This window comes from Cebidichthys violaceus, unplaced genomic scaffold (assembly GCF_023349555.1).
Source record: "Cebidichthys violaceus isolate CVI_PGR_0920_01 unplaced genomic scaffold, fCebVio1.0.p SCAF_8, whole genome shotgun sequence".
Taxonomy (NCBI): domain Eukaryota; kingdom Metazoa; phylum Chordata; class Actinopteri; order Perciformes; family Stichaeidae; genus Cebidichthys; species Cebidichthys violaceus.
This window is the reverse complement of record NW_027176964.1, coordinates 2,429,583-2,448,585: the sequence shown is the minus strand read 5'-3', so window position 1 is coordinate 2,448,585 and position 19,003 is coordinate 2,429,583. Positions and strand designations below refer to the sequence as shown.

The 19,003-nt window shown below is 42.5% G+C and overlaps 1 protein-coding gene across 5 annotated transcripts in view; it reads left to right on the top strand.

Moving 5' to 3' along the window:
• Positions 1-19,003, top strand: part of LOC137892427 (potassium voltage-gated channel subfamily H member 6-like) — a 36,850-nt gene that overhangs the window by 1,008 nt on the left and 16,839 nt on the right. For 4 of the 5 annotated variants that reach the window (XR_011105415.1, XR_011105417.1, XR_011105416.1 and 1 more), the window contains exons 1-3: positions 11,289-12,438; positions 17,593-17,765; positions 18,746-18,884. Coding sequence is in view for 1 of the 5 variants with exons in the window: in XM_068737533.1 (XP_068593634.1) it covers positions 94-269; positions 1,561-1,640; positions 1,895-2,017; positions 17,593-17,765; positions 18,746-18,884 (691 nt within the window). In the remaining 4 variants the exon portion in view is untranslated. Of the gene's footprint in view, positions 1-93; positions 270-1,560; positions 1,641-1,894; positions 2,018-11,288; positions 12,439-17,592; positions 17,766-18,745; positions 18,885-19,003 lie in introns of those variants that run through there. The other variant, XM_068737533.1, reaches the window with a different exon arrangement.

Genomic DNA, 19,003 nt, shown 5'->3' with positions numbered 1-19,003 from the left:
GTGGCACTACGCTGTTTGATAACTACAAAAAACACTGCTCGTCAAAGAGTACTGAAGTCCAACGGGCAGCTTATAAATGTACATTCTGTCTAGGAGAGAGGAGAGAGGAAGAGGCCCAGATGAAGATGACTGTCCTTTCCACAGCAAACATCCTTCCAGCAGGTTAGATGGCAGGCGTGGGACATTAAGACACTCCTCCTCAGCGGATGCTATCAAGAGCGGGCAGAGTTACTGGGAAAAGAGGCTGCAGCTGAGACACAGCTGTACTGGTGAGAATGGCACTGCACTTAACCCAGTTCAACCTCTCTCCTGCATGCAGCACACTGTGTTCATAACTCAGTCTGAAATCGCCTCAATAAGCCCAAACAGACACAAGCTGCAGTGAAACTTTAAAATTCAAACTTTTATCTAAATGTCATCCTCAAAATATATACTGCTAAACTTTAATTTTTTTTTACTTCAAAAAAGTTCAATTCTGAAAATACTGAAATGTTTTCTTCTGGTCAGAGGTAGCTCATCTGATGATAAAAAAAAATATATTGGTAAATATGTTAACTTTATCAAAAATGGTACGTATGCAGATGATTGATGTTTTTTGAAGACCCTAAGGGCGACTGTGGCTAAGTGGAGAGCAGGGTGGTTCTTCAATCAGAAGATTGGAGGTTCGATCCCTGGTGCCGCTAGTCGCATGTTGATGTGCCCTTGAGCAAGACACTTAACCCTACGGTGTATGATTGTGGATAGTCTGTGTGTGAATGATGACAAGTAGAGTGAAAGCGCTGTGAGTGGTCAGAAAGACTAGAAATATGCTATACAAATATAGTCCATTACTTAATAGATTGTGTGCATAATAAAGGAACATTAGTGCTCAATGCTTGCCTGGTGATGTTATATATTTTCATTAGTTTATCAACATAGCTATAAGCCTACAGTTACTTTATATATATATATATATATATATATATATATATATATATATATATATATATATCCCGCTTTCATGTCCATCTTTACCTTTTTGTATCCTTTATGCAACATCTAATAGATAAAGAAGAACTAAAGAATCTGATAAATATCCTTTTAACTAAGAGCTGACAATAGTCATACTTATGTATACATCTCAAGCAGCAGAGGGATATAGCTCAAACATTCAGTATTAATGTGCACCTGGCTGCTTGTGCTATACTGACCTGTAGCTTATATTGGTGTAATGTGGAGTAGGACATACCTTTATGGGTAATGGGTAACAAATAAAACTGTAGATGGACTGCACAGGGAAGTCACATCCACTTCAGTTTCTTCTATTGTCAGTTGTAGTTTGTGTGTATGTGAGGAATACAAATTGAATTGAATTGCTTGTTTGCTGTTTTAGACAAAACTGGAAACTCAAGAGTCTTTTATATTCAAAACATTAATCACACGCCCACACTCACAATCCTGTTGTTGATAGGATTACTGCTTGTTGTAATCAGTATTTTTAATTTTTTTGACTTTCCATTTTATTTGGCTTTGATATACGGTGACTCTGCAACAAACATTCTCTCTCCTGCTCTCCTTCAGCTGGTATGGTAACCATTAGAAAGAGCAGCGTGCCAGTTGGGACATCAGACACCGATTCACGCTGCCGGACAAACAGCCAGGTAACGTGCGCAGAAACACGCAGATACCTTGCAGTTTACAAGATGTTTCAACATATGTAAAGAAACATAAAAAATTCAGTGATACTAAAAGTTTGGAAATGTTAGAGATACTGTATAGGCACTCGTAAATTGCTCTGAGTTGGATCATCACCCAAATGCCTAAAATACAGTGTAAAATGTAAATGTTATTAAGCTAATCTTTTGTTGCTTTCAATGTTTCATTGTGTGTCTATATGTCATTTTTGCATATGCAGCAGATGACCCAGAGCCTACAGGACACAAAGACAGAGGCCTTTGTGGCATTACCTCCAGGTGAAATGAGACCTCCCTGCAAACTGATGGACAGGACACACCATGTCACTGAGAAATTCACCCAGGTTAGTAGAGATGACTTTGCACTCTAATGTTTCTGTTATAACTAGATAGACCAGCAGTCCATCCAATGGAGTGTGGACCTTTAAGGATGCTGCTCCTCCTTCATATTGTAATGGAAATAATTTGTTCTTATTGTTGTGTTGTGTGTGTGTGTGTGTGTGTGTGTATACGTTGTCACTCTCACACAAATCATACATTATTAGATATATGTGTGATGACTAATTGAAAAGTGCTGCCTACAGTCATCGTCTGTGTGTTGAAGGGTGTATTTTTCTCCGCCCATGTGTGTTTGATATGTTCTGATTTATTCTGGTGGCCTCTGATTAGTTGACACTGCAAGCCGAAAAATACCTGGACTGCTATCGTTCCACCTAACTCACCCAGTTAGGTGGCTTCAAGATGGATTTAATGTATGAAATATGTGGAACATTTTAAAATTTGAATGGAGTATGAAACAGTAAATAAAAGTTGAAAATGAAAAGGCAGCAGAAACAGTATCAATAGTCGAAAATGTGGGAAAGGGATTAATGATGCAAAATGTAGAGTAAGCAATGAAAGAAGTTCTAATGAGAGTTTAAGAGCAAGGACTGGGCTTAAGTGTACTAAGAAGGAGTTGAGGTTTCCTTTAATTTTCTTTGTTGGAATAAGGATAAAACATCAGCTGAGGACTAAACCCTGACAAGAGTTAACCTCTAAGCACTTTTATGTTGAAAAACAAGGTCATTCCTAATTCCCTGCTAGCTTACAGTGACCGTTTATCCTGAGCTTCCTGTTAGAATACAATTACTCCATAGGGCTTTTATTTGAAAAAAAGAGCCTCATCCTGAATTCCCTATTAAGATACAGTTACCTTCTGGGGCTTTTAATCTGAAAAAAACAGGTCCATCTCTAGTTTGCTGTTAGCATAGAATGACTGATGGTGGCTTTCATTCAGAAATCATCATGACTTTCCTGTTATGATAGTTGCCTGTCGGGGGAAACTACGGTTGCCTTCGGGTCACGTAAGAAACATGAAATTCCCTCTCATCAGTGTTCATGCATCAGCATTCATCTGCAGCACAGCACTGTCATGCATCCAAATCTTTACACTCCTTTTCTGGTGTGTGCCCTCAGAAAAGCTCCTATTCCGCAAGATCCAACTTCTTTAAAGACGCTGGTCACTGTCCAACTCCTGATTGGGCCTTGAGATTCTATCTATGAATATCAAAAAACAAGCAAGATGGGGTGACTCATAGCAACAGTCAAATGACTAAATTTCTGAAAATACTGTTGATTTTTGGATGTTTGAATGCTGGATGTCATAGATTGTTTTCTAGCTTGTGAATGTTTATGCTGAATCTGTATCCTCTGGGATTAGTGGAAATATTTTGGTTTACATGCTTTCAGAGTCCTTCATAGCTGTGTGTGTGTAATGAGCTGAGGGTTTATCTGTGTCTGCTGGGATTACTGCTGATTTACCAACTACAACTGCAGCTTCAAGGAGACACTCAGTTCACACACGTATGTAGAAATAGTATACAAGTTGAATAGGATACAGTAAATTAATACATGTTCAACAGGTAGTACTGGTAAATGTATTTGTTTTTGGGTCTAGTGGATTCAATAACAGCAAGGGCCCTATTTAAATCATCTATAGCGCATTGTGCAAGTGCATGGCACAAGTGCATTTAGGGTATGTCCACTTCCATTTGCGCAATTCAAACAGTGCATAATATGTTCGGGTGGACAGAGGCGTTGTACATAGCGGTAAGAAGAAAGGTGGTGGGATTGCAATGTATGTGAACGAGAGGTGGTGCAATCCCGGCCATGTGTGTGAGAAGGAACGTTTCTGTAGTCCTTATTATTTTTGAGGGAGTTCTCATCCGCCATTGTTGTCGCTGTGTACGTCCCTCCATCAGCTGGCGCAGAGGCAGCAGTGGACACCATCCACTCCACTGTGTCTAAACTGCAGATTCAACATCATGGTGCATTTTTGGCAATTACTGGAGACTTTAACCACCCCACTCTGGATAAAGCACTGCCAACTTTTCACCAGTATGTTGCCTGCCCCACACGGAACAATAAAACTCTGGACCTACTCTATGCTAATGCCATGGATGTATACATGGTGCTGCCCTTCCCCTTCTTGATAGGTTTGATCACAACCTGGTCCTGTTAACCCCAAAAGTATGTTCCTCTAGTGCAGTTGCTGCCTGTAACCACCAGGACTGTGAGGAGGTGGACACAGGAGGCTAAAGACGCCCTGCAGGACTGCTTTTAGTTGACGGACTAGGATGTGCTGTGTGGACCACATGGGGAGGTAATCAACAGCATGACGGACTGCATTACAGAATACATTAAATTCTGTAAACACACCACCATTCCATCCCGGACTGTACACTGCTTCCAGACCTGAAAGCTCTCCTTCAGGTCTGGGGTCAGGGACGAGCTCAGGAGAGTACTAGGAAAAGCTCACGGAGTGCAAGGACTCCTACAGGAGGAAGCTGGAGGCCAAACTCCAGCAGAACAATGTGAGGGAAGTGTGGACCGGGATGAAGCAGATAACTGGCTTCAAGGTTGGAGGGAGACAACCAGGGGGCTTCCTGGAGAGGGCCAGTGAGCTAAACTGTTTCTTCAATAGGTTTAGTTCACAGCCCTCATCTGTCTCCTCCACACACCACACCTCCCATACACCTCTGCTGCCTCCCCCCCGACTTAACAAACTGGTTAAGAAGGCCGGCTCCATCATTGGCTACAAACTGGAGAATTTGGAAAAGGTGGTGGAGAGGAGGACACTGAAGAAACTATTATCCATATAACCCAGACCACCCTCTCCACCACCTACTACAGGGACAGCGGAGCACAGACTCCGCTGTCACAAGGACAGATACAGGAGAACATTCCTGCCCACTGCAATAAGACTTGATAATAAATCACCTCTGGCCGAATCAATCACACAACTATAACACGTTACACTGTTGTTTGTTTATTTGGTTAAATCTTTGCACTATTGTTTAGTTAGTTCATTTTATATTATTCTATCCATCCATCCATTGTCTTCCGCTTATCCGGGATCGGGTCGCGGTGACAGCAGGCCAAGCAGGCCGACCCAGACTTCCCTCTCCCCCGCAACATTTTCCAGCTCATTCTGGGGGATCCCGAGGCGTTCCCAGGCCAGCTAGGAGATGTAATCCCTCCAGCGTGTGCTGGGTCTTTCCCGGGGTCTCCTACCAGTTGGGCGTGCCCGGAAAACCTCCAATGGGAGGCGCCCAGGAGGCATGCTGATTAGATGCCCGAACCACCTCAGCTGACTCCTTTCGACACGAAGGAGTAGTGCCTCAACTCTAAGTTCCCTCCTGATGTCCGAGCTCCTTACCCTATCTCTAAGGCTGAAACCCTACTGAGAAAACTAATTTCGGCCGCTTGTAGCCGCGACCTCAGTCTTTCGGTCACGACCCAGAGTTCGTAGCCATAGGTGAGGGTCGGAACATAGACTGACCGGTAAACTGAGAGATTTGCCTTCCGGCTCAGCTCCCTCTTCACCAAGACGGTCCGTTGCAGCGCCTGCTTTACTGCTGCATCCGCACCGATCCGCCTGTCGATCTCCCGCTCCATCTTACCCTCATTCGTGAACAAGACCCCGAGATACTTGAACTCCTTCGCTTGCGGTAGGCACTCCGTCCCCACCTGGAGGGAGCAATCCACCGGTTTCCGGCAGAGCACCATGGCCTCAGATTTGGAGGTGCTGACTCTCATCCCCTCCGCTTCGCACTCAGCTGAAAACCGCCCCAGTGAATGCTGGAGGTCAAGATCCGAGGAGGCCAACAGGACCACATCATCTGCAAACAGCAGAGAGGCGATCCCGAGACCCCCGAGCCTGAAGTTCTCCACCCCCCGGCTGCGCCTAGATATCCTGTCTGTGAAAGTCATGAACAGGACCGGTGACAAAGGGCAGCCCTGGCGGAGGCCAACACCCACCGGGAACGTGTCTGACTTATTGCAGAGAATACGAACACAGCTCCAGCTGCAGTCGTACAGAGACCAGATAGTCTGTTGCAACGGGTCCGGCACCCCATACTCCCGCAGCACCTCCCACAAAAAACCCAGAGGGACCCGGTCGAAAGCCTTCTCCAAGTCCACAAAGCACATGTAGACTGGTTGGGCAAACTCCCAGGACCCCTCCAGTAGTCTTGTGAGGGTAAAGAGCTGGTCCACTGTTCCACGGCCGGGACGGAATCCGCACATGCTCCTCTTGAATCCGAGGTTCGACAAATGGTCGGAGCCTCCTTTCCAGCACCCTGGCATAAGTCTTCCTCAGGAGGCTGAATAGTGTGATACCCCGATAGTTCGAGCACACTCTCCGATCCCCCTTTTTGAAAATGGGAACCACCACCCCGGTCTGCCAGTCCATGGGCACTGATCCCGACCCCCATGCGACATTGAAGAGGCGTGTCAGCCAAGACAGCTCAACAGTGTCCAGTGCCTTCAGCATCTCAGGGCGGATCTCATCCACCCCTGGCGCCTTGCCACCAAGGAGCTTTTTGACTAGCTTAGCGGCCCCTGCCAGAGTTATGGGTGTGCCCCCCCCCAAGTCTTCAGGCGCTGCCTCCTCTCCAGGAGACATATATTATATTATTCTATTTCATTGTATATACTGTGCATTTTTATAATCAATATTTTTTACTGTTATTTTTATTGTATATATTGTTCATTTTTGCATTTTTTTATATTTTACTCTGTTATTTGTATTGCTTTACCTGTACCATGAATGCTGCTGTAGTGAAAAAATATCTATCTATCTAAAATAGTGTACCTGAGTCTTATTGCCAGCCATGTCCATCCCTTTATGACCACAATGCAGCAGAATGACGGCCCATGTCACTAAGCTCAAATCATCTCAAACTGAGAATGAGTTCACTGCACTCAAATGGCCTCCACAGCCACCAGATCTCAATGCAATAGAGCATCTTTGGGATGTGGTGGAACAGGAGACTCGCATTATGTATGTGCAGCAGACAAATCTGCAGCTACTGCATCATGCTATCGTTTCAATATTGATCTCTGAGGAACGTTTCCAGCACTTTGTTGAATCTGTGCTATAAGGAACTAAGGAAGTTCTGAAGGCAAAAGTGGGTTCAACCACAAATAAAAAAGGGGGCTGGTAAATATAGGATAGTACATTCAGCTGATCCTCCCTGATCCAGTTCCATAGAGTATCCTCCAGAGATCTGAATGGACACAATCAAGCTTTTGTGGCAGGAGACTTTCCTTGTGAATATTATTTTGTCTTCCTTTTTTTTGTAGTCCTGTATTGTATAATGACAATAAAGCTGAACCTTGAACCTGCTTTGCTCTGTTTTGGTCTCCTGCAGTGTGCGAAATACCTAGTGGCAATTGGGGGGTCCTCCCACCTGGTGCTCCAGTATTATGCTGATGGGATGGACAAATTTAATACGCAATATTGACAATTTAATGGATGCAAGCCAAGGCAACTGTACACACTTTGCACACACATCACTTAGACTAATTTCGTTAACAATAAGGCCACTCACATAACTACACAACACATTACATTACATTACAGTCATTTAGCAGACGCTTTTATCCAAAGCGGCTTACAATTGAGTGTCTATCTACACACCATAGACGCAGCTACGGGAGCAATTTTGGGGTTAAGTGTCTTGCTCAAGGACACATTGACATGAGACTAGTAGAGGTAGGAGCCGGGGATCGAACCTCCAACCCTCTGTTTGAAAGGCGGCCCTGCTCTCCACTTATCCACGGTCACCCCTGGACACAGGGGTGACTGCAACAGAATACACACAGCACACTCGCCTCTCTCTATTAACACGGACACACATGCACACGCTCAAACCTGACACACAGACCGCGGCTCGGCGTCTTCTAGTTGCTGTTTGCTGTTATCCAAGCAGAGGAGAGACTATGTCCTGCTTTGATCAGGGTTCTCACTAAAGGTACTGGATCAATTTTGTCCAAAAAGAAGTTATGAACTGGGGTTCGTAACTTATAGGTCCACAAACAGAAGTGAAGACAGGCTCGCTTCGCGCAACCTGTCTCTGACTGTAAGTACGTCTGCTTAGTATGTTTTTAGAAGACATTCTGGTCACAATTTAAATGATTTTTAGTGATCCCTCAAACTTTTGCTATTGAGGCCTTCAGGGGGTCTGAAGTGTCGGTCCTCAAGAGACCGCCATATTTCACACACTGGTCTCCTAAGAAACATATCTGGCTCTTAATCTACTAAATGCTTCACTATATTCACCAGCTAGTCACTAACTTTGGGCAGGTAAACGAAGGGTTAACAGTGGGTTCATTAGAGCCTTTTCACTGAAAACAGCTGTCTGCTGCTGCTGTAAACAAGGTTGATGAGAGCTGTGAACAGAAACATAAAAAGTTAACATTACAATTGTGGGCCGCAAAACCAAAGCTATTTCAGAAGGTCATCCTTCAATCAGAAGATCGGTGGTTTGATCCCCAGCTCCTTCTTTTCATGTCAATGTGTCCATGGGGAAGACACTTAACCTCAAATTTCTCCAAAGGCTGTGCCATCGTTGTGGGAATGGGTGGGAATGATTAGACAGTCCTAGTGGGAAGGTGGTGCCTTCTACCACCTTCCCACTGTGCATGATGGGCCCATACACCCATCAGTGTATGAATGGGTGAATGTTGACATGAATTGGTAAAGCCCTTTGAGTGGTCGAGAGACTAGAAAGGCGATTAAGTCCATTTATAATTAATAATTAATAATTCTCATAATACAAATTTGATCCATTGTCATTATTATTATTATTAATTATGACAGCTTTAAGTCTGTTAGAAACATATTCAATGTGAAATGTTTCTTTTCTCAACAAAGGAATTCATACTCCAAAAAATTATAAATGACAAATATCAGTATTAAATGACACACTGAGTTGTTTCATATACTGTATAAACTAAGCTTGGATCGTAAGTCTTAGAGTTAGCTTTTGTGACATAACCAGCTAACGTTGGTGATTTTAATCTAAGCATACCACTGAAAAGTAAAAAGACATGAAAAAAAACAACAATATCAAATAAATTGGTCAAACAGCAGCTGAGGTTGTTTTAAAATTGGAGAACACCACACAGCATTTATTTTCCACCTCCATGACTGGTGTAAAAGGGCACCATCTTCCTCTCTGTCCCCCAAACCCTCATCTGTTTCAGTTGGAGGGCTCTGATGGGAGATACTTCTGTTCTGTGGCACATTCTGGACGACGTGATTAATGAGGGGGTGACTTCTGATAACCGTATAGTTAATTTTCCGTGACCAGGAGTGCTTTGATCACATCACTGATGACTTTTGAGATTGTGTAACTGAATAATACCGTAACACTTATGTACTGGTGCTGATGTTGCCAGACAACTAAGAGGTCAGAATTTTTCTGCACACATTTGAACTCTCAGCAGTGCAGCCTCCACATTTTTTCTGTCCTTTGAAAACATTTTCCACAATGACTTTTGTGCAGAAAAGAACTTTCACAGACTGTTTATCGTCACTGACGACCTAATAACATTGCCGACATATTTTGACATCAATTTACATGCAGAAGAGGTTTAAATATATAATAGTATGTATTGTTTTAGTTAAATACTGGCTGATATACTTTACATTGCATTTTAGTTGATGGTTTATCATTTACAATGTGCACCTCCATTGTTGTGTCTGCTTCTTGAAGTCGGGGTAGATGGATTTGTGCCGAGTTCACAAGTAGGAACTCTTTGAGTGACGTTCTGTTGTATTCTTTCTAATAGTAGTTGTCTTGAATGCAGCATGAGACATCCAGGGTATTTTTGCATTTATATGTCCCACTGACGGCCTTTGTTTTGTAGTACATCTACTGCCCTTATGATACAGTGAAATATAAATGCAATAAACGCTGAAATTATATTTTACATTATTTTTTTTGCAGTTTAATCTGTGAGGGCTTTAAAAGTGCAGTGAGCTGGCATGAATAAGGAACTGTTCAATGGATTGCTAATGGTTTGATCCTTCATCCTTGTACCATATGTCTCTTTGTTTCTCCATTAGAGAGCGAAGGGACAAGGTCAGAGATAACGGTATCATTGTGGAAACAATGTAGGTGACTGCACTTAACACTGTGCCTGTTCATGTGTGTGTGTGTGTGTGTGTGTGTGTCTGCTGATTGTATAGGCTATTGTTAGCTTAGGAGGGCACAAATGGAAGCTTGAGGGTCTGCAGTGGAGCTTGTCCAAAAATACCAGTGAATGTACACCAGCAGAGTCACTTCACGGTCTATTGCGGTCAATCTCATGTAAAACTCAAAGTGACCCTGTAACACTGGTTCTATGAGTCCTAAAACCTGAAAATGAGTCAGCATTCTTGCATTTTGTCTCAAAGTCAATGGGTTCTTTAAGTGGGCTTTTGGTTTTGAAATAAGAGCTGTGGTTAAAACAAGTTTAAGAGATTTTTACAATTTCTTCTCCGACATAAATTACGTCGGAAATACCCCATTCGTGAATTCTGAAGCTTTTACATATCTTAAAAAAGAAGATTTCTAACAAGTGGCTAACTGAGACAACTGAACGTTGTCACGTCGAACACTAGCATGGAAAAATCCCATTGGCTTGTTGTAAGCACAGCTGGAGGAGTCTAACAGCTCAGACACAAAAGGCTCGTGATAATTTGTCATAAGTTGTTGTTGGTGTCTACAGTCCCCCCTCCTCTACAGGACGTCGACCCTGAGTGACGCTGCATGTTTGAACACACTATTATATTCGCTCTGACAACCAACAACCTCTCTTTAGATACTTCCTTGTGAGAGGTAATATTACCCAGTCCTAATGAAAATACAACTTAAAACCTGGGCTCCTTTCCACCAGAGTCCACCTCATTCCCCACATCATTCTTGTAGAAACAATTTTCGTTTTGTTTTGTTGTTAAACTCAACCAACACACCCCTGTTCCTCTGACTTATGATTCATTGTGATTGATTAATGATTTACAACAAACACAATATTTCTATTTCAACCAGGAAACCACAAACAAGCACATTGTTGGGAGCTTTGTCATACAATATAATATATATCTTCTTGTTTGAGAGGTAAAATCTTTCCTCCTAAAAAGTGAACAGTTTTTTTGGGGTTTTATTTGTAGAAAGCATATCTACCATTTGTCTCGTAGAATGTAAATGCTGCATCGCTGCATCGCTGTATGTGGAGAGAGAAGGGGGAAAGAGGGAAGAGAGAGAAATAAGGAGGGAGACAAAAGGGGGAGGAGAAAGAGGGAAGAGAGGGGCAACGTGGATCAGTGTGGGACGGAAAATGTTGAGGAGTTCTACTAAAGCTCAGATCACAGACTGAAAGTAAAGGAAGAAGAGCTGGGAGAAAAGAAGAGATATAAGTCTGTCTGCGAAAAAGAGAGTGGGAGAAAGACGAAGCCATCAACTGAAATAATCCTGCAACATGCCAAGAGAAGTGTTTTACCTGCTGCTGGAAGAGTCTGAAGACTACTGGACGTATTGAGCACTTCTGGGTCTACTTTGTGTCACTCAGGACTCTTGTCTTTGAAGCATCACTGGCAGGTTTATTAAGACCAAAGGCTTTTGTTGAAATGCTTCAGAGAGTGACGTGTTGTGGATGAACTGAAGGAGTGCTGAAGGGATTCTGAAGGTAAATCTCTCAATGTGTGGCTGTGAGCTGACCCATGGGAGCGTTGGATATCTCAACAAAAAAACTTTGAGAATACTATTCTGGTGATCTTTGCATCATGAAATGAGAAAGCGTTGCTACAAGAACAGATTAAGGCAAACTATACCTCAACTATCTTCCAATTGATTGTGTGAAAGTAAAAGATTTTTTGTGGAATATGCTCAAATTTCACAAAACAACGCGATAAAAACCTTTTGGGATAAAGTAAAAAACAGAACCCTTTTTACTGAGTTCAACTATTGTGAATCAAGGGAAACATTACTTGTTTTCCCAAATAAGAACATTGTTCTTGCCAAACTTGAACTAAACTAAATTGTCATACAAGAATCTAAATTGACAGTCAGATGACTTCAGTGCATGGTTTATAATAGATACAAAATAATGATAGCAATGAGTTGAAGGATACAACAAGGCAAACACGAATTGGGTGGATAGGCTGACAAGCTCTCACAGACGAGCAACTGAACAAACTACAAAACACAGAGGAAAACGAAGTTTACGAAAACAGAAGTTAACAGTAAAACATCTGAGACAGAAGGACAGAAGAAGAAGACAGGATACAAGCTGGACAGACGGAGGAGAGGACAGGAAGATTGAATTGGACTCGCAGCAGTTGTGGACCATGTCTGTAGTGTGTAGTGTGTCTCAGGATGGCCTGTCAGGTTTGGACAGTGAACGCAGAAACAGCAGAGTGAAGAGAGCTGCCCGCATCTCCTCAATAGCTCATGAGGTGAGTATAACAGTGTGTGTGTGTGTGTGTGTGTGTTTGTGTGTGTGAAGTTTAATTGATTCTATGTTTACAGTAGAATTGATTGAATATAACCTGGTATGTTATTGGAAAACCATCACCATAATTACTGCTATTCAGCAGGTATTTTATGAACAATACAATCATCTTGGGTGTCTATATGTGGAGGGTACAGCCATAGTCACAGATGTTTTCAGTGGTTTGTTATCATAGTTTACTGTATCAAAGTGAATACAGCAATGACTGCATAAAGTGATTTCTCAATTTGCATTTCAAAAAGTGAAAAATGAAAAACAATTTAAAAGGTAACATTTAACAATTAAAGTAAACATGGCGACTCCTGAGCCGTTTACAGCATTGCTTACCGGAGGGGGAACTGGAGGGTGGGTGCTACACTTCCACGACGACGCTGTCGATCGGGATGGTGTTATCAGCTGTAGCCGCCATATGAGAGCGGTGGGGGCCGTGAGCTAACCAGTGGGAAACTCTCACATGCACGAACATGCATTAAAAGCACGCGCAGCCGGCCTGGCTATGTAAACTAAGCAAGAAGAAGCTAGGACGAAAGTGGTAGTGTTTCAGAGGACCAGAGTCCATTTAGGAAACCTCTCATTCTACTGCACCAGGGTCTGACAGTCTGCCCTGTGCAGTCCTGGTTCTGGTTCTGACGTGCCTTCCTTTCCTCCAGCAATACGGCGTGAGCAGGGACCGGCAGAGCAGGGAGGTGAATCTCTGCTCGTGGCCGGAGGAGGAGATGCTGCTGCCAGGTGCAGAGCTCTCCTTCCTGCTGGAGGTTGAAGGCTGCAGCGAAGCCGGATCTGGAGGACTGGTTTCTGCTGGAGGACCCGCTGGGTTCTGAGCTGAAGGAGTTCCTGGTGAACCTGCACGATTTCCTCTACTTTTGCGCGGAATCCAACCTGGTGGCACGGATGACAAGCATGAACAATAACTTCATAGAAACAAACAATCTTCTTGTTAATAGTCTCGTTTACTTGTGTACGTAATGTAGAGGCATCAGAATTAAATTCAGACAGTTTCATAACCAGGTAAAAGTTCCTCCCTGTAACTTAAAGGTGTGGACAAAGATTAAAACAAAGCAAAACAATGCGGAAACTCTAAGATGAAACATGAAAAGGTTTTATATAAAATATTCAAGTCCATTTAAAACTTTTTTATTTATTTATTTATCATATAAAAGAAAAATACAAAAATGTAATTGGAATTAACCAAGTTTATGTATTCCAGTAGCACAAGCCACACTTTCATAATGAAAACTGTTATATTCATTCACTTTATATATATATACATTTACAATTAAAAGTATATCCTACTTCAACTGTATTTACTGTATCTCTGTGTATACAGTTCCCCTGTGTGTTTAGGATTTTTTATATATATAAAGTGGTTTAGATAATCTGGACAAACAGCTTCACTGTAGCAATGTCACCATGTTCCTACATCTCAGCAATTAACTAAAGACGAATACAGTGTTATTATCTACTATGAAAACTGTGAAGACAAAACCCAAGTTGCAACAAACTTTAAACCCTTTGCTGTAGGTAGAGTCACTGTTTTCTAATATAAATGACAAACTGAGATAACAAATATAAAATAGGGCTTATAATAATACTTTTAAAGATCTATCCTGTCCTGACCTATCCTGCTGACAGTGCAAAGAAACCAAAAAGTCAGTCAAAAAAAGAGTTTTACAATATCAACGAAGCATTTCAGAAGAGAGAAAATTAACAAAGCAAGATGACATTTTCAATGTGTAACTTTGACCTACTACTCTGAGGTGATTTGTGTTTAACTCTTTTGAATTGCCTTCCGGCTAATGCTGTGATAATACGAGAATAATTACTTCAGCATTAAAAAGGTCTATAAAGAGTGTCATTTCCACCTCCCAGTCCTCCATCTGTCAAAGCACTAGTCCTTGACTGCTTGCCCAGAGTGCTGCTGTGTAGCGCCTACCCCAGGCTCATGTTAGATCCCAGAGGAGTTCAGATGCTGCTGATTAATTACACCGTTCACAGATCCCTCCCTAGAGTCCACATGTGTGTGTGTGTGTGTGTGTGTGTGTGTGTGTGTGTGTGTGTGTGTGTGTGTGTATTTAATCTGATGTACCACAACAGAGCACAGACCCACTTTCATGTTGGTCCATAGGCACAGGTGCAAAAAACAGCATTCATCTATAATGAATGTTGTTTTTCTGTTGTGTCAACTGTTCACACCAATAATTAGGTTGCCAGTAACTCCATTAATTTCCAGTCCCAATTTATTAATTTATTTTACCATAATTAATTAAAAACTTCTCAGAGACCTAAAGCTAAATGTAGGTATTACATTTATGTGTATATATGTATAATGCTGTCATCATAATCCTAAATAGTGTTGTTGCCCTAGATAGGATTTTTAGAAATGTCCTTCATGGTTTATCAAGTAATTCATCACTGTCATCAGAGTTGACAAACTGCTGTATAGGTACAAGGTCACTTATCTGTAGACAATCCATAGAGACTGTCGTCATGAGATAGCAGGTGTACGGATGAAGCATCCCAGTGTGGTGACGGTTAAATGTCACCTTTGCTACTGCCAAGTTGTCCTCATGTCATGTCATGGGACAAGAGAGAAAATAAATGAAGTGTTCTTTACTTTACTGACACAAAGGTTGATAGATGTGAGCAGGGATAAGAGTTTGCTTAGTAAGTTACCAGTAAGTAGCATTACTGCTGTAAGTAATACTTACTGTTTATATGATAATCATTTAGGGAAAAAAACACTTTGGACTGTCTTGGCTGTTATGCCTCTTCAGTGTCATGTGGAGGGTGGGGTCAGTGCCTGTGGAGTAGCAGTTAAAGGGTGGCGGTTCCCATATTTTAAAAAGGAGGACCATGGTGTGTGCTCCAATTATGGAGTCATCACACTGCTCAGCTTCTCTGGGAAAGTTTATTTGAGGGTGCTGGAATAGAGGCGCTGACTTATGCAAAACTTTAGATTCAGGAGGAGCCATTTGGATTCCGTCCTGGCCGTGGATCAGTGGACCAGTCGATAGGAAGGGTCATGGGAGTTTGCCCTTCCAATGTGTTTTGTGGACTTGGAGAAGGCTTCTGACTGTGTCCCCCAGAGAGTCCTATGGGGGGTATTTTAGGCATGCTGGGAATACTGGGGTTGTTGCTATAAGCCATCTGTTTTTTGTATAACCAAAGTGAGAGCTGTGCCCATATACTCAGCCCAAAGTCAAACATGTTTTGATCTCTCTAGGGTCACCAATCCTTTAATGGTAGGATCCCAAGGTGCAGTGGGGGGGAAGATAGTGTCCTGTCACTGCTCTTTGATGCCGTTTTGTTTCAAACACGTTTCCAGTGAGCGTGTCGCCAATCCTTTAGTGTTTTTTTAGGATTCCAAGGCGCACCTTGGGGATCTCAGAATTCCGTCTATGCTATTCTGGTATACTGCTGATTGTAAATCAATCCAAATTGAAATCATCATCAGACAATAGCTACTGGGTTCTGAGATTTCATTTCGGCCAATGCGTTCTGCCTGTAATGCTCTCCACACAGACTGTTTAACTGCATTCAACCAAAGCCCGCTCAAATGTGATTGGTCAATATTTCTCAGACTACAAACAGAATTCAGAACGCTTCAAATACCAAAAGCTTGCATATGAATGCAGAATCTGTTTTTAGAGATTAGCCCCAAACCCAATCTACTACTATCATTACTTCACTGGTTCCATATGAGGCTTAACATTCACACAGTCTATTTCAGTAGCCTACAATCAGTGCTAGAGGCGTTAGAGACGCTAACGTTGACTTTTAAAATGTTTAAACAGTGAAACAACATGAAGTGGCAAAGCTTCCAAGTTTGAAGTTGTAGTACTGAACACTCGTTGAGAAAGAGTTTCAAAAATAAAGTTTGTTGTGTTGCTTTGCTATGGATGTTGGATTGTGCAGCTTTGTAGCCGTTCATCTGGTGTATGTGGCTGTAGAAGCCTTCAGAGCGTCACGGTGGGTGGGGCTCAGTGTTCGAGTGATGTTCAATGAGAGGATCAGTGGTTCCATCCCAGACTCGTCCATGTTGATGTGTACTTGGGCCAGACACTTAACCACAAACTACTCCAGCTGATGGGGCAGGTGGCACTTTGGATGGTGGCCCCTGCCATCAGTGTATGAATGGGTGTGAATGCTCTTTGAGTGCTCGGAAGACTAGAAAAGCACAAACAAGTACAAGTTCATCTTCCATTTGTTCTGTGTGTGGTGATCCAGAGTCTGTTCACCCCTGGTCAGGCATGTGATGTTTGGCAACACCCAACATAAGTGAGCTCCATGGTAAGATAGATAGGGCTCCGGTCAGGAGGGGTCAGTAGCTCCCGGTTGGATGAACAGGAGCTCATGAGAGACACGATATTCTTGCTATCACACCACTTGTTATTTGTCATAGATATTCTCCCCCTCCCCTTGATTTTTCATTGTCCGATGAGCATGCAGTGAACTAGGAGGGTCTCCGTTGGTTGGTCAGCCATGTTTCTGTGGGGCAGAGGATGTTACAGTGCCCTAAGTCAAATAGTTTTTGCAGCCCTGAGTTTATCCAGCTTGTTCTCTAGAGACTGGACATTGGCTCGTGTTATATTGGGACAGGGTGGACAATGTGCCCGGGTCCTCAGCCTGTTCCTGACTCCAGATCGTTTCCCTTGGTGGCTTCCTTGAGTCTTCCAGCCGGGCATGTTCTTTGTTGTCGTCCCTCCTTCGGATTGCACTGGGCCAAGTAGGGTAGTCGGAGGAAATCAATGTGTTTGTTGTCTGAATCCAAAAGTGTCTGTATATCATGTATAATGAAAGCTAAAGGGATTGGTGCAAAATAGTGGAATACAATTGTGCAAAAAAAAGTAAAGCAAAGTCAGAGCAGAGTGGGCACAACGGTTGCTCACTCTCACTGGCACCAGCTTAGGTTCTCCTCTCCAGTTGCTTACAGTATGGTAGTGTGCAGTCCTCAACAGTCCAACACAGAGGGGAGGGGACTGAGGAAAAACCTGAATAAATAAGAAAAATGAAAGCATTGCAGGGCCACAGAGCTGTAAATACTGATGAAAGAGTGGATGAACTGACTGACAGATCTCTCTGTCTCTCTTTCCCCTAGGTGCTGTCTCTGGGTGCTGATGTGTTACCTGAGTATAAACTGCAGACTCCCAGGATCCAGAAGTGGACCATCCTTCACTACAGTCCTTTCAAAGCTGTGTGGGACTGGGTCATTTTGCTCTTAGTCATTTATACAGCCATATTCACTCCTTATTCCGCTACATTTCTACTGAGGTTGGTGGAAATTGACACAGCACAGCTCACCTGACCTGCATGAGTTGATTATTACCACTACTACTGCTAGAACTAACAGGGCTGATGAAGGTTGATACTGTTAACCAGCTGGCTTTTTTTGGAGGGACATTGTCTCAACATCTCAGCAGAAATAAGAATGACCATGACACTCGTTACCTTAACCAAACTTTGGATATGGCAATGGGGGTAATGCCGTTGTTGACAAGCCGTTTTCAAGTTGTTGTTGTTGAACGTTGTCATTTGTTTGTTGGAACCAAGAAGTAATAATAAAAACAATGGAGGCCGCTACAGCAGCATTGACGCTGATATTGAGGCTGTTCTAAATTGATTAAAAGTATCTAACTGGGCTCGGATGTCTGGGGAAAATATATTCGGCCTATTTACCTCCGTGGTACTGTTTTACCCTGACATATCTATATCACCCGACATCATAGGTATGTTGTTGTCTTTAAACTTGTATGTTGTCATGGCAACACATCACCCGTCGACTTAAAATTACATTAGATTCAGGCCTCTGGTGATTGGTTTTCCGAAAATCAGCACCTCCCAATGGAAATCTATTAGAGTGGAGGCAATGTCAGACAATTAACAATTCTGTCTGATATCAGACAATCTCGACTCTACTCTGGAGATGAAACCTGAAATGACCCCATGACTTTTCCTCTGCCACACACAGGACAAACTTTTTTGGCGTCACAAAGCTCAAAGAATATCAGAATTATTTGTACGTCCAAACATTAGACTTAGATTAGAGACTCAAACATGCAAACGTGTTTTCATGTTGAAGATGAATTTATACATTTGTTGCTGTGCAAGTCTGTAAATGTGTCTTAAGGTCTCAGGTACCTACTAATGTCCTACTAATTTGTACTGTTGCTGTTGTGTTTTTTTTCAGTGGATGTTTCATTCTCTTTTGGAGCAAAACCCCTTCATTCCTTTATTGATGCATTTCTCTTTAGTGACCAGGAGGAGGCAGCCATGCAGACCTGTGGTTACTCCTGTTCTCCCCTCAACGTGGTGGATCTTATAGTGGACATTATGTTCATTGTTGACATCATCATCAACTTCAGGACCACATATGTTAACTCCAATGATGAGGTGAACTGATGTGATTGTCTGACTACAGCCTTGATGGTCTAAATATTATGTTCCCATACAACAAAACAGCATCGGCAATTACACTTTTCCCCCAGAATCACGTTTGTATTTGACCTATC